Source organism: Sphaerodactylus townsendi, linkage group LG12 (assembly GCF_021028975.2).
Source record: "Sphaerodactylus townsendi isolate TG3544 linkage group LG12, MPM_Stown_v2.3, whole genome shotgun sequence".
NCBI classification, from domain to species: domain Eukaryota; kingdom Metazoa; phylum Chordata; class Lepidosauria; order Squamata; family Sphaerodactylidae; genus Sphaerodactylus; species Sphaerodactylus townsendi.
The window spans coordinates 965,587-980,331 of record NC_059436.1 but is presented as its reverse complement, the minus strand read 5'-3'; the positions used below and the strand labels follow the sequence as shown (position 1 = coordinate 980,331).

General features: G+C 46.2%; 1 protein-coding gene across 3 annotated transcripts in view; it reads right to left on the bottom strand.

Moving 5' to 3' along the window:
• Positions 1-410: 410 nt before the first annotated feature.
• LOC125442119 (vinexin-like) overlaps positions 411-14,745 on the bottom strand; it is a 32,899-nt gene continuing 18,564 nt past the window's right edge. For all 3 annotated transcript variants that reach the window (XM_048513268.1, XM_048513269.1, XM_048513270.1), the window contains 7 exons: positions 14,409-14,455; positions 14,146-14,260; positions 11,754-11,879; positions 7,338-7,850; positions 3,909-4,003; positions 3,194-3,300; positions 411-2,370 (listed from right to left, as the gene is read on the bottom strand). In XM_048513268.1, coding sequence (XP_048369225.1) covers positions 2,309-2,370; positions 3,194-3,300; positions 3,909-4,003; positions 7,338-7,850; positions 11,754-11,879; positions 14,146-14,260; positions 14,409-14,455 — 1,065 coding nt within the window. In that variant the 3' untranslated portion in view covers positions 411-2,308. The remainder of the gene's footprint in view (positions 2,371-3,193; positions 3,301-3,908; positions 4,004-7,337; positions 7,851-11,753; positions 11,880-14,145; positions 14,261-14,408; positions 14,456-14,745) is intronic.

Below are 14,745 nucleotides of genomic sequence, written 5' to 3'. Positions count from 1 at the left end.
GCAACCAGTGGCTTTCAAATTCTGTATCCAGGAATGATGGGAGGAAGCATCCTTCAGAGGCTTCCCGGGAGTTGTCAATCACCCCAGCACCATCCATCTTCCCTCATGAATGTAAAAGAAGAAGAGTTTGGATTTATACCCCACCTTTCTCTCCTGTAAGGAGACTCAAGGTGTACAAGCTCCTTTCTGTTCCTCTCCCCACAACAGACACCTTGTGAAGTAAGTGGGGCTGAGAGAGTTCGGAGAGAACTGTGACTAACCCAAGGTCACCCAGCAGGAATGTGGGAGTGTGGAAACACATCTGGTTCACCAGATAAGCCTCAACCACTCAGGTAGAGGACAGGGGAATCAAACCCGGTGCTCCAGATTAGAATCCACCTGCTCTTAACCACTACACCACACAATGCACATATAGTTCACTTTCAGTTTGTTTAGTGCAAACGTTTGGCCTATGAAGTCAGAACTCTAAGTGCACCATCAAGCATACATCAGAATCCTTTACAAGTCACAGGATTCTGCAGCAGACATGCAAGGGATACGCTGGCAGGAAAGAGTTGCCCAAATGGCAAAAGTCTGAAAACACTGAGGTAGGCAGTTGAGTCTGGACCTGCCAGGAGCCAGTAACTAAACCATCTCCAGAAAGAAAAAGGGAGGGAAAAAAGAGCAGCTCCTGTTGTTTACACAGAAGAGCAAATCCGCTCCACTAGGGCTAGTCTCAACCTGCACATTCCCTTTCCAGTAGCTGGAACTATGTCAATGTGCAGCTGACTTGCTACAGCATGGAAGAGGGCTTTGTTAATGCGATGCAAGAAGTCACAGCAGGCACAGATATCTCAGTGTTCCTGGCCCAGCACAATCTTCCTTTCTCTACACCCTTTCCCCCCTCGCAGCTGCAAGCCCCTATCATTTGAGAACAAGGCCTGTTGTGGTTAGAGGATAGTCTGTCACTGGAAAGCTCTGTCTGGTCTCGACCCCTGACTTCAGGGTGAAAGGAGACCTCAGGAATGGGAAGATGAAGGGCTTGGAGATAGACAGCCAAGCCTTGCTGAGCCCACATCCCTGCTCCCCACCCCACTGGGCTTCAGCCTCTAGGAAAAGGAATAAGAGACAAATGAAAAGGCAGTTTGGGGCATACACAAAAGCAGTAGTGGGGATCTCTCCTTGCTTAGGGCTACGAGCACAGCCCTCAGACAGGAGTACCCCTTGGCAAAGATCAGGCTCCCTTCAAAAGCCCGGTGATCAGAACAGGCCGGACAAGGAAAGGGTGCGCATCCCCTACGATCCAGCACTTATAGTAGACAGAGCATGTAAACTCGGCCCCAAACTTCACACTATCCCTAAGTGTTCGAAACTCTTTCTTATGCTGCAAATCATATTTTGCTTGAATTAAAAATCAGCAACATACAAAAAGTGCATTTACACAGAGGATCTGGAATGAACGGGGGAATGACAGCAAGTCATTGAGATCAAAGTCCCAAATCAGTCATTAAAATGTATAGGGGTGGGGGGAGGGTTAGATTAAAGTTCAGCAAGATAAGCCTTTGAGTGAAGACGAATTAAAAGTCCAGAAATGTTAATACTGGTGGCCATGCAGTGTCACTCTGAATAAAGTGCCCAAACAGTTAGTGGTACAGGCTCACAATGTCCCAGTCCAACACTGCCCAGGAGGCAGAAGGAGGTGGTTTAGGTGAGGCCGGTCTGTTGATCAGTTGCAGCTAGAATGTTTGTTGCCTGTGGAGTCTCCAGACAGTGTTATGTGCAGTGTTTTACATGCTCCAGGAACTGGATCTTGCTTAGCTGAGAGACTTGATGTGGTTCAATCACAACAGCACAGCCTGTTTTCACCCTTCAGCTACTGCCAGGAAAGCCGATAGAAAGGATGAGACTCCAGCTCTGTTCGTAGAAGAAGGATTTCCATCGAGGGAGCAACAGTCCAGGAGATCTCTGCAGTGCCTGCTCAGACCCCACCTCTTTGCTTTTGAAAGGCAAGACTGGAAAGAGTTATGTTTCCTGAATTCAGGGGGGGAAAGGAATAAAGCTGCAACCACCCCACATTCAAGGTACCATAGGCACAAAACTGGAAGACGACAAGGTAAATGGAACAGTGGGGTCAAAGCCTCAGATCTGAATGACAAATTGCAAGGCCTTGATAAGCGGATACTGGGATCCAGGCTGGTTCTCACGCACCATCTTCTCCCCCTCCTGTGCTTGTAAATTGTGGGCCACCTCTTCAAGGAAAATGGGCACAAGATCGGGAGGTTCAGTTTCCTCTTGGCACGCCTGGGATACAGGGTGGACTGAGGGACCGTCACACGGGAGCAACATAATTCCCCGGGAAAGTGCCAAATTTTTGTGTTCTTCTGGATACACCTGGAGTAGAAACAGAAGTACAAGAGAAAAGGGCTTAAGATTGCCCAGGCTACAGCAAAAATTCTCCTCTAGTGTTCTTAGCCAACCCACTGGAAGACATAAACGTTGATTACAAGGAAGCCAATCATATACCCCACTGCCACCTTCTCAGCACCAGCCAAAAGTTCATCTCCAATTCTCTGTGCTTCTGGGTCCTTCTATTGTTCTGGCTGTGCACGATGCAATACTAAGGGATACTTTCTATCCACATGCCATAGTAAAAGAGAAATCACAAAGGGGAGGAGGCTGCGGCTCCATGAAAGAGCTCAGAAAGTCCCAAGTTCAATTCTCCGCATCTCCCGTTAAAAGGATCAGATAGGAGTGGTGTGGAAGACCTCCACCTGAGAACCTGGAAAGCCTCTCCTAGTCTGAGTAAATACCGGCATTGATGGACCAATGATCAGGTTCAGAATAAGCCAGCTTCCTATGAATCTGATGAGCAAGGAGCCTGAATTCCAATGGTGTTTGGTTGCCACTTCTGGCTATGATTTATTGTAGGTTTTTGGGCTGGTAACAAATGCCCGGCCATCAGAGCTGCTGAGGGCCAAGGGTTCCTCTGATTTGTATCATGACCCTGTCACCCAAAAGGCAGCTTTCAGCTTGGTACCCCAAGTCCAGCATTTTTTAATAGACTGTGCAATGAGTCACTGTAGTCTTTTCTTCACTCTAAGAGGAGAATCTTTGCAAGGGGCCCCTGAGAGCCACTCTCCTCCCCTTCTTGACCTCACTGTGACATCAGGCTTTGCAGCAGTCCCTCCCTTCTTTACAAAACACAGAGGCATACCCACAAACCAGCCGTCGTCACACTGTTGCATGACATCCACCCGGTCGCCTTCCTGGAGCTCCAGCTCATCCTTGTTTTGGGGCCTGTATTGGTACAAAGCCTTGAATCTGCAAAGCACAAGCATTTGGTGAGCACATGTCCCCTTTATTTATGGGCAAGCGCTGAAGTCAGTTTTCTGCTGTTGTTTTTTTAAGCATTCAAAATGCCGAGCACTCAAAAGCAAGTAAAATTATGAGTGCATATGCACTTTTGTTCTAGAGTTCTTCTCTGCAGGCCGCGCGGGTTGAGATGACTGTGCTTTACACATGGAAATGGAATGTGCCGAGGCAAAGGCTCTAGCGGCTGTCCCCCCCACCCCCCACCCCCATCCTATCCTTCCCTTCCCGGGGGCTGGGGAAGTCATGACAGCCTGGAAGTGCTGAGTTGTCTCATCCTTTCAAACAAGGAGTCTGAGTCTGCAAGGCCTGGCAAAGGCTGGTCAAGGCGCAGGTACAGCAGCCAGCAGCTTCCATTTCCTTAGGCACTGCATCAGCCACACAGAGAAAAAGGGCCCTTGTTCCCAGCACAATCCAGACACTGTCCCCGTCTGGCACCCCAGGAGGCTGTCTGCAGCCAGCCCTCCCCACGGGTCACTTCACAGGGATTCATGGCCTGGCCGGCTGCCAGCTGAAGCATGGTTTCCCCCTCCCTACCACGGGTAATCAGCCTGGCTTACGGAGTCCACTGTATGTCGGCTGGAGCTGCTTCGGAGGGGGGCTTGGTGCTGCCTGGTTGGGAAGCTCGAGGAGCAGCTGCTTCAAGGGCTGAGCTCTGCAGAGAAAGGAAAGTGACACGCTGAGCATCACCTGAGCCAGGGAGTTGGACAGAAATGCAGGCGGAGGAGGCCCGATTACAAGGGAAACGTTTCTCAACACTGGCAGAGAGCTCCAGAAATGGACAAGGGAATACTGAAGGAGGACACCACAGTCTGAGCCTGTGGGGCACAGAAGACTAGGAGTCTAAAACAATTTCTTAAGTCCGATGTTGCATTTGGTGAAAGGGGAGGGGAAAGGATCCACAAAGCCTTGCTTATTCTATGACCTCCCCCAGAAATTCTGATTCTATTCCATAATAAATGTTAGGAATCAGAATGCATTTGGGTTGCCAAGAAGGGCTTTAGAAATGTTAATGAAAGGAATTAACAATATGAGAATTAACAATATAAGCATGGCTCATTTGCATATATTTAATCTTTGTTATAATTGTGATACTTTTGAACACATTCATTATATTGGCTGGGATTAGAGAATTAAAACGTGCATTTATGGAAAACTGGAAGGCAAAAGATATCTGTAGAGAAGATATTGTGGGCCACTCAGAGGAGCTGTCCATAGAGCGGATGCTCATGCCACACTGCCCAATTATTTGGAGTTGCATCTAGACCTTCAGTGGTATTTGAGATTGGATTCCTTTTTTTTCTTTTGAGGGGGCTGTACACCTCCCAGTCTCTGTGTTCCAAACGTAAGGCCAAACTAAACAACATATGCTACAAGTCAGTTTCCAGAGCCCCTTCTCCCCAGTGCTGTGGTTCTGGTCTGAATTGGGTCCCAGCGTGCTTGGGAACTGAGTTTCCAACAGCTGCCTTATGTTCAGAATCAGGCCATTCCCAACTTGTGGAGAAGCACAGCATCTAACTTGGCCCTAAGGGTAAAGTATTGTAAAAAAAAGCTAGAAGATCCATTAATGGACTGCAAGCATGGTTTTTGCTGCTAAATAGTAGCTAGTTGGGTTTCTTCATTCAGATTAGGGCCATGGTGTGCAGGGAGGGGAAGCTAAATGGTTCTTCCACTGTGTTCCTTTCCAAACCTCAAATAGTATCCTGGTACCGCTGTTGGGCAAATAGCAGCTTTGGGGGAGCCATCTGTAATCCGGGCATAAGAAAACAAACAAACAAACCCTGCTACCGCCCTGATCCAAACTGAGGGTGCCTGCGGATGCTATTCAGCATTAAAAATCTCCTGGCAGATCAGGAAGATGTCCCCAGCACCTTAGTCGGTTTGGCCCTGAAGACAAACACAGTTTGTTTGATCCATATCAGTCTCTGTGCCAGAAGACCGAAAAATAACCCATGTCATGCTGATTTTTAAAAAGGGCTCCAAGAAACTACAGACTGATTAGCTTAATGTGTATTTTAATTAAATTGGCAGAGAGTGTTACTGGAGACAGAATTGTTGGATACCTAGAAGGATGAACCTTGTTGAATAGGAATCAGCATGACTTCTGGAAACCTAGATCCTGCCTCATTGAACAATTAGAATGTTTTGAGAGTGAACAAGCAGGCAGACAAGGGTAACCCAGTCGACAGTCTATACATGGTCTTCCCAAAAATGTTGGAGAAGGTGCCTTACTGTAGGTTTTTTAGTTTAATAATCGTGAGGTAAGAAGACCTGACCTTTAATGATTACTGTTTTAAAAAACAGACATACAGAGTGGAAATAAATGGGAAGTTTTCACAGTGAAGTAAGTCCCTGAGACCTGTACTGGGATGACTTGCTATTTAATTTATTCATAAATAACCTGGAACTGAAGGGTGAACAGTAGAAGAAGAAGAGAGAAGAGTTTGGATTTATATCCCCCCTTTCTCTGCCTGTAGGAGACTCAAAGGGGCTTACAATCTCCTTGCCCTTCCCCCCTCACAACAAACACCCTGTGAGGTGGGTGGGGCTGAGAGAGCTCCGAGAAGCTGTGACTTGCCCAAGGTCACCCAGCTGGCGTGTGTGGGAGTGTACAGGCTAATCTGAATTCCCCAGATAAGCCTCCACAGCTCAGGCGGCAGAGCTGGGAATCAAACCCTGTTCCTCCAGATTAGATACATGAGCTCTTAACCTCCTACGCCACTGCTGCTCCAGTAAAGCAGCAAAGTTTGTGGATGACACCAAATTGATTACAAAGGTGAAAGCTTAAAAGATTCAGGTGCTCTAAAAGGACCTTTTCAAACTGGACGAATGAAAGGGCCATGAAATGTCAGATGTAAATGCAAAGAGATGAATATTAGGACAAAAATCAATTTTTAAAAATAGCTAGGAATCATGAGAATAAAACTCCCAGCATGGCATGAGTGTCCAGTCATTGGTGTGGCCTCATTTCGAATACTGGGTACAGTTCAGTTCACCACATCTCAGAAAGGATATTGAAGAGCTGGAGGGCTGGGAAAAATGCAGAAAAATGCAAGCAAAAATGATCAGTGAGTTGGAGCCTGCCTGCCACATGAGGCAGGGCTAAAACATCTGGAGAAAAATACAACCAAGCAGTGGCGTGACAGATGTCTGCAGAACTACATCTGGTGTAGGGATAGAGGAAAACTTTTCTCCCTCTCTCTTAACACAAAGGGTCCTCCTCTGAAACTGACTGTGGCAGTAGATCAAAAACAGACAAAAGGAAATAGAACTTCACATAATGAATAGTTGCCTTGTGGAACTCACAGCCACAAGAATGTGGTGAAGACCATTGGCCTAGATGAATTTTGAAGAGGGATGAAGGAAGAGGGAGGAAACAGCCTCCTTAATTTGTGCATCCACCTTGCTATTTTAAAAAGCATACTTGATCCAGCCCCCCCACTTTATGCATCCGTGGGGCACAGGAGGGTTTAAACGCTCAGGCCTGCCACCACGACACCGAATCTGAGCCTCTGCTGTAGCCTCCCTCCTGTGTCAGGTTATCAATAATTCATCTGTCATAGGATTATTGAAAGGAATGTTGAGAGAAAGTACAGGAAGCATTAAAACATTGTACAAATGCTCACAGGTATTACCTCTTCTGGCACACTTTATGTTTCCAGTTACCTCTTCTGGCACTGCGAGCTTGCTGGGTTATTTAATCCCATTCCCTCCCTTCATTGTAATTTTAAGTTTTTGTAGCTAGCATTTAGTCTGGCTGACTGGGAAGGCTGCAACTGAAAATGAACAGTAAGGCATAAGACAATAAGGATGTTTTAAATTTAAAATTTAATCCCACTGCCTTTGAAACTAAGAGTTGTTCTCTCCGATATATCAATTGGAGATGGGGAGATCTTCAGGATTTCCACAGAGCCAGGATGGCAGCTCCCCTTAGTGCTGAAGAAGTGGGAAAAGGAAACACCTAACTAGAGCACAGTCAGGCTTCTCACCTGCAGTGGAAAGAGCACTCCGTGTTGTGAAGCCAAGGCAGAGGCAACAGGTCGTGGTGTCTCCTGCCTTTGGAAGGACAAGACAGGCTGTGGGATGGTAGATGCTGTGGCTGGGCTGTGGCTCTGGGGAGAAAATAAGGCAGGTTGGGGAGATCTCTGGGGTCTGTGGGGCACCGCCTGAGAGTGTTCCAGCTTGGGGGACACAGGGAAAGTGAATCCAGAGTGGCTAGAGGAGGATGAGAGCACATCTGTGGTCAGGGGACCTCGCAGGGTTGAAGGCGAAGCGTCAGACTGCCACCTGCTGCCCAGGCTGGGTGAATGCAGCTGGGATGGTGAACTGGAACATGTCGCCCGGAGGCTTGGGGAGGGCGGAAACTCCTCTGAGTTCTTCACACGTGGCTCCTTCAACACCTGCACATAGTTGGCTGGGAAAATGCCTTGCCGGCTGGTGCCGGAAATGCGGCCTTCATACCAGTTCTCGTCCACTCTGCGAATCAGGCAGATGCGCTCCCCCTAGTAACAAAAGAAGGGGAAAGGAAGAGTTAGCGCATCAGGGAGCCCCTAAAACGGGGTCCGCATGAGGCTTCCAGCCCTTTGTAGTTGAAAACTGAAGCCCATGTCCCATAGACCATGGATCCATCTTGATATACCTGTAAGTTCTTCCAGCCTACCTATGAGTTGTTCTGCCCCACTGGTCTACCTGGTTCTTACTTGCTTTTCGGTATGTCTGTTTGCTGATGAGCCATCTGTGATAATAGCTTTCCAGCACATTTACAGCAAATGCCATATGTGTGGTATAATAACCCATCTTCTGTACTAAGTTTTATAATTGGAAACACTTTCTACATAGTCCTGTTGTGTGTGAAACAACCTTTACTCTTGCATTCTCCTAGAAAATAAAAACTGTCCGTGATTGTGCAGTCAGCCAACAGACAGGAATGCTACGATCGCTGCCTCAGAGCAAAGCAATGATGAGAATGAACATGGACAACAGATGTAGTCTATTGGGAAGGCATGCCCAGACTGCATACCAAACCTCCTCCAGCCCCACAACAGATCAGGGATGCTGCTGGGTCCAGACTGAGTTTTGGCTCACCATCACCTCCTCCAACTTAAAACACAAACTGGATTCTAACACTGCCTGTACCAGCAGCTGCCTCAGGTGATTAAAGAAAAACCAGGCATGTCAGCAAAGCCCCTCTAGAATTCCACATTTTAGGGGATCGGAGCACATCTGAGAAGGATTACCCTTTCACATCTACAAAGAGAAAGTGTCTGAATTGTTTCCCAGCATTCTTTTTTGGCTTCCTTGTTTTTAGTTTGCAGGGGCGGGGCAGAGTTGCAAAGGTTTTACAATGATGAGAACTAGAAAATGTTCAGCATCTGCAAAACAAATCCATGTTTAGAGGCATAACTTCGCTGTATGCAACTCCCTGTCCTTCCTTCCCTAGCTACATCAAAGTCCTCTTCACAGAATCCCCCATATATCCCTGCTTGCTCCAACGCCATTTGCAAAATAGCCACCACACGAAGCAAAAACTCCAGCAAAGTTTCAGAGGGTAGCCATGCTGATCTGCAATAGAACAGCTACATTCAAGTCTAGCAGCACCATGGAAACCAACAAGATTTTCGCAGCAGAAACTTTAGAGAATCAAAGCTCCCTTCATCAGATATTGGACAAAGCTATATTCTGTGTTGATAATTTCATTAGTTTAAGCATCATTTATGTTTGTAATTTCTGAAATTAATCAGCCTTTCCATTGCTATTAATGTTGTGAAATCTGTATCTGCCTTTTACGTTGTTTGTTTGATATTGTAGTATTAAATTCATTAATAAACATATTATTAAAAAAAAGATCTTGGACAAAGCGAGTTTTGACTCTTGAAACTTTATACCCCCAAAATCTTGCTGGTCTCTAAGGTGCTACTGGGCTTGAATCTAACTTTTCAGTGCAAAACTTTCAGTATAATCAGTGGCGTTCCTGCCTAGGGACAGGGGGTACCCTTTTGACAACCCTAAGCATTCCCATTTTACCTTGGGGCCAACATTTCAGGTCGCTTGTGTGTTTTTAATGTTTCAAGTGTTTCACGTTCACACCTGTGGGGGCGTGAGCATGGCTGGTGGCATTGTACCCTTGTGGATACCATTCAGGAGATTTGTCCTTGATGATACCACCACTCCACCCAGGATGTTTTGGGTTTCAGAGTGTTATGACCTCCTTAATGGGTGCCCCATCCCCACTGTTTTCTTCACGGAAGCTGGCAGAGATAGCCACTCCATCTGAGGGACCATAACCTTTGGTCTCTGAACATAACTCTCACCAAACTTGGGCAAGGGCATCATACAAGAAGGTTAGATGATACCCTGAAAATCTCCAGTGTCACTAGCTTTAACAATACACTCCCTTCCAGGCACCCCAAGGAATTCTGGCTCCAAGATCTTTTGTTTTGTAGTGACTTTGCTCCATTGTAGCCAATGGGGAATTTCTGAGTGTGTAGGCAGGCTGCACATTTTTTGTTATAGAGGCACTAGACTTTCAGGGTGGCTCCTAGGAGGGCCTCCTGGTAATAGCATCCAGGTTTCAGAGACCTTCTGAGGGTTCTAAATTTTATGGGCTCCCCCCAAAAGGCTTATTTTGTTTCCTCACTTCCTGCACATGAAAGCCTGTGGGCTGAGTTCCCTCTCAGTAACCCTCTAACTCCCCTCTCACCTAGAAGCAAAGCTCACTCAAGATTGGATGCTATTACTTCCTTTAAGGCTGGCCTATTGGAGTTTCACCTTTGAAAGTCTAAGTGCCTCTATCTTCAAAAAAATGTGCAGATTCAGCCCTAGAAATTCTGGGCTAATGGAGCAAAGCCACTGCAAAACAAAGAATCTTGGGCAAATTTCTTTTGGGGTGCCTGGAAGATGTGCATTTTTAAAAGGAAGTGATACCTCAAATTCCCCTAGGTTATCATGTGTTAACTATTCTATGATGATACACTGGCTTCAGGGAAGTTATGTTCAAAGGAATTCCTGGTTATGGTCTCTTTAAATGGGAAGCCTCTAGTCCTGCTCATCCCAACATTGACACACAGTGGGGATGTGGGGGTATTCCATTTGGCCCATACCTGTGCTCAGTCCACATTTCAACCATCGCCCAACTTGTGTGGTATCATCAGGGCACTGCTCTGGATGATGCCCTGAAATCATGGTGCCGCCTAGTTTTAAAATGTGCTCCCTGCAGGCTGAAAACACTCAAAAATAATTCCCCTTCTAAAACCCAAATACTTTGCATTCGCGATTTGTTAATTTTGGCAGGACATACCCCACACTTTTGTCTGAATGTGCCTTAAATTTGCCCAGATATCCCAGCCGGGAATCTGCCATATTTGTTTCCAGCTGAATCTCTCCAACCCCTCAAAAGTGATGCTGTTTCAGGGTGGGAGAGAATCCACCCCCCAAACAGCTGCCACTTCTCTTCAATTTTAGCTTTTAATCAGGGACCTCCGATTCTCCCTTTGCTGTAGATTTAAAAGAAGAATCTGAGCTCCCTAGTTTACACACCAATGAAAGTAGATTCCACTGGAGGTGCTCTTTTGTGGAGAGATGTGATGCTGATACCTGTTTGGTGCAAATGTTTCATGGGGGTGGGGATTTGTAGAGAGATTTACATGCTTAATACCCACTCTTAATTTGCACTGGCTATTTTGGAGTTAGTTTCTCGGTGGGCTAACAACCTACCTCATAGGGCAGTTGCTGTGGGATTAGGAAATTAGGGAAAAGAGCTAGTGGGTAGAGAGCCAAGTGCTGCATGCACCTGGGATGGGGAGTGGGAGGTGATTTGTGAGCTGGTACAAAAAATCATTGTTTGTTCATGGTGGGAGTGGTGGGCGTAAATGCTACACCGGGCGGGGGGGCCAAACTCAGGTTTTGTCCCCGGCGCTTAGTTTGCTCCAGGTACTCTTGTATAATGCCTGTGTCAAAGTCGTTCATCAAGTAAATTAGTAGGTTTATGCTCAGCTAAGTAAAACTGCATAAAATGTTTGCTGAATTTATCTTTTGTATAGTGAAGTTCTTTAATGCAGCATTTTCCAAGGGGGGGAGGGGGAAGAGAGTGGGAAAGGTGAAGTATGGAGAGTGAAATCCAGGCCAGACAGCATATTTTGGAGGCTATCATTAAAAGGCCATAAATTTTCAGTTAACACTTTAAAAAAAAACCCTTCTAGGGAGACACCATTTGGATTTTCCGCCTTGGGCATCAATAGATCATTGGCCACGCCAGATCCCACTTAATGAGAAGCAGACAGATGATCAAACAGACAGCAAGTTAGCAGACTTTGAAGCCCCTTCCTGCTGGCCCCATCCGGAGTTGGAATACGCTGTCCCACCAATGTTGGGCCTTTCTTAGCCTCCGCTTTGTTTTGCGTTGGTACCTTGCGAAACGTCAGCTCCACATGCAGGTCTCCTTTGAAGTTGTACTGAGCCACAGCCTCTCCGTATTCCAAGACTTGGATGATGGGGGATTTAATGGGTTTGGGGATTTCTGTTGGAGGAAGAACCTATTTAAAAGAGAAGCAGCAACTGGTTTATTGCCCAGGACACAAGATTCTTGGAATTTAATTCCATGCTTAGTTTGTGGGAAAGTCAGACTTCTAACCTTGAGTGTTGTTGGGCCATCTGGACCTCAGAGAATCACAATCAAGTACCAATCTGGTCATTTTGTCTCTCACCTGATCAGAGTCTATCCCCACAAATATGGATTAGTTTGGGCTTCCTTGTTCAAGCAATGCTGAACAGAGGAAGAAGTAAGGATTCATTAGTGCTTGCCCCTAAACCAGTGTTTTGCAAGCTGTCTGCCTTCAAGGAACTGTAACATCTTATCTACCAAGGATCACTAGTGCATTGCAGAAGATTCTGCAGCCTGTTTTAGGGTGCTCTGCAGTTCCTGTGGGGCATTAACCATGGCTCCACTTGAATGAAGCATGCACCCTATAATGCACCCACTGCTCTCTTGAAGTTGTGCTTTTCAGAGGAAGTTCTGAAGTACTGGGATAGAGCCCTCCACAATAAACAACACCTAGTAATGTTGAAGGCTTTCACAGCCGGAATCACTGGGGTGCTGTGTGGTTTCCGGGCTGTATGGCCGTGTTCTAGCAGCATTCTCTCCTGACGTTTCGCCTGCATCTGTGGCTGGCATCTGTGGCTGCTAGAACACGGACATACAGCCCAGAAACCACACAGCACCCCAACACCCAGTAAATTGTGAAGAAACCTCAGAGTCTCACAGTGCAAGCATGTCTCCCATTCAATTTTGCAGGACCAAGTTTTTTAAAAGTTGCAATCAGCAAGCTCCCAAAACCCTCTTCTTATCACAGAAACAGGTTTATGCTCATGAATATTTGCAGTTACTATATGCAGTTACTATCTTATTTATGGGAGGGAAATAAAGTGCTACATGTCCAGTTTTATACCCATTAAATGTAATGTATTTGGAAGGCTATAACACTGTTTAGCGTTGTACTGGTAGAGACATAGCTGTACTGGGAAGCAAATGCTGCACCTATCCCCAGCCCTGGTTTATTCAGCCTTCACTGCTAGAGATGTCCCACTCGGCATATGTGCGCCCACGCAGGACTCCATGCAGCATACAGGCCCCTCTCCCACTCTTTCTGCATACAATGATGACCATTTAGCTAGTTTATCAACAGTGGCCTTGAAAGGGCTTATTTGGCAGTCAAATTCCACAGTTTAACTATGCCCTGCATGAAAACATTGTCTCTCTGTTTTGAAACAGACCGCTTCTTGCTTTTTTAATGCACTCTCTTGTGGGACTCTTCTAGCTTTTTCTTCCATTTCCAAAGATGTCCAAAAATTTTCTGCTGCCTTTAAAAGTTGCTGCTCTTCCACCCTTGGGTCCTTTCACCTACATCTGCCTCTCAGAACACCTTCTGTAACACTGCCTCTGGTGCAACACACTCATCTCCCACTGAAACAAAACACATGTAAGTGGAATCTTCAGTTTCCTTTCACCTACTTCCTTCCTTCCTTCCCTCCCCTGCCTCGCCTGTACAGAATTTTAGATGCAAACTTCTCAGAGCAAGACTGTAAATCTACCACCACTTTGATGGGTTTTTTAATTAACTTGTGGCTTTGCCCCTCATATGCAGCTGAAGTGAAACGTAAATGGTGTAAATGAATTCTGCTCTGACTTGGATAGCCCAGGTTAGCCTGATCTTATTAGATTTCAGACGCTACACAGGGTCAGGCGTGTATTTAGATGGCAGACCACCACAGAATACCAGGGTCATTACATAAAGGCAGGCAATAGCCAACCACCTCTGAAGGTCTCGTGCCTTGAAAATCCCACCAGGGGTCACCAGGTCAGATGTGACTTAATGGCAAAAAATAATAATAATTTTGTCTTATAATTTGCTTCACTAATTATCTCTTTTGTCCTCTCAAAGGATTTGGGGCGTCCCTTATGTGAACCCCCCCCCCTCAACTTCTTCCTCATTTTCCTCATGCAAACACAAGTGATAATCCTTGCGAGCCACACCATACCTGAAAAACCTGCAGCTACTTTAGCAGGGACGACGGGAAGGAAGGACATTAAGATAAAACAAACACAAACCAAAGGCATGTTCTCAAACACCATTTTTTTCCTGCAGAAGCTGACTTCTGAACTGCTAACCCTGCCCTTGAAACTGAGCAAGTTTGATCTGAAGAATTTGGTCTACTTCCCACTTCCACCAAACAAAAATGTATCCAAATGAAAAGATAAGGCATTGTCCCACGACAAGTAAAATTGTGCTCCTCAAGACTCACCTCCACGTAGTTGGCGGGGAAAATGCCCACCCTGCCATGGTGTTCTCCTTCTAGCCAGTTTCTGTCGACTTCCTTGTGAATGTAGACGATGTCACCCTTCTGCAGAGTCAGTTCCCTGAAAAGGTCAAAGGGCTGCATAAGGATCCACCAGCAGAAACAGAACAGGTTAAAAACAAAACAAAATAGTCATGACTATATGCCGATAACAATGCAAGGAGACCCACACATTGTACCATTGCCAGAAATCCTCCAGCTATACTCACTTTGATGACTCAGCTTGGAAGTCAAATTTGAGGCGAGCGGCTTTCATCTAGAGACAGGAGAAAATGGATTAAAGGGCATGTGAAGTTAAAAAATGCCCACTCGCAGCCTTTGCCACTGGGTTCCAGAAGGACACCTGGATTCCAGCCGGCACAGTCCCGAAAACAAACCAAAGGAAAAAATGTAATTGGAATCCTCAGATCAAAGCGAATGTGGTCTACTAGACCACAGGGGGTCTGCTGGCTGAGAAACAAGACTCTTTTCCACATGAACAGCAGCAAACATCTTTAGGGACTTGCCAAAGGGGTTAGTTCAGGCAGCAAATGCTTTACTATTGTG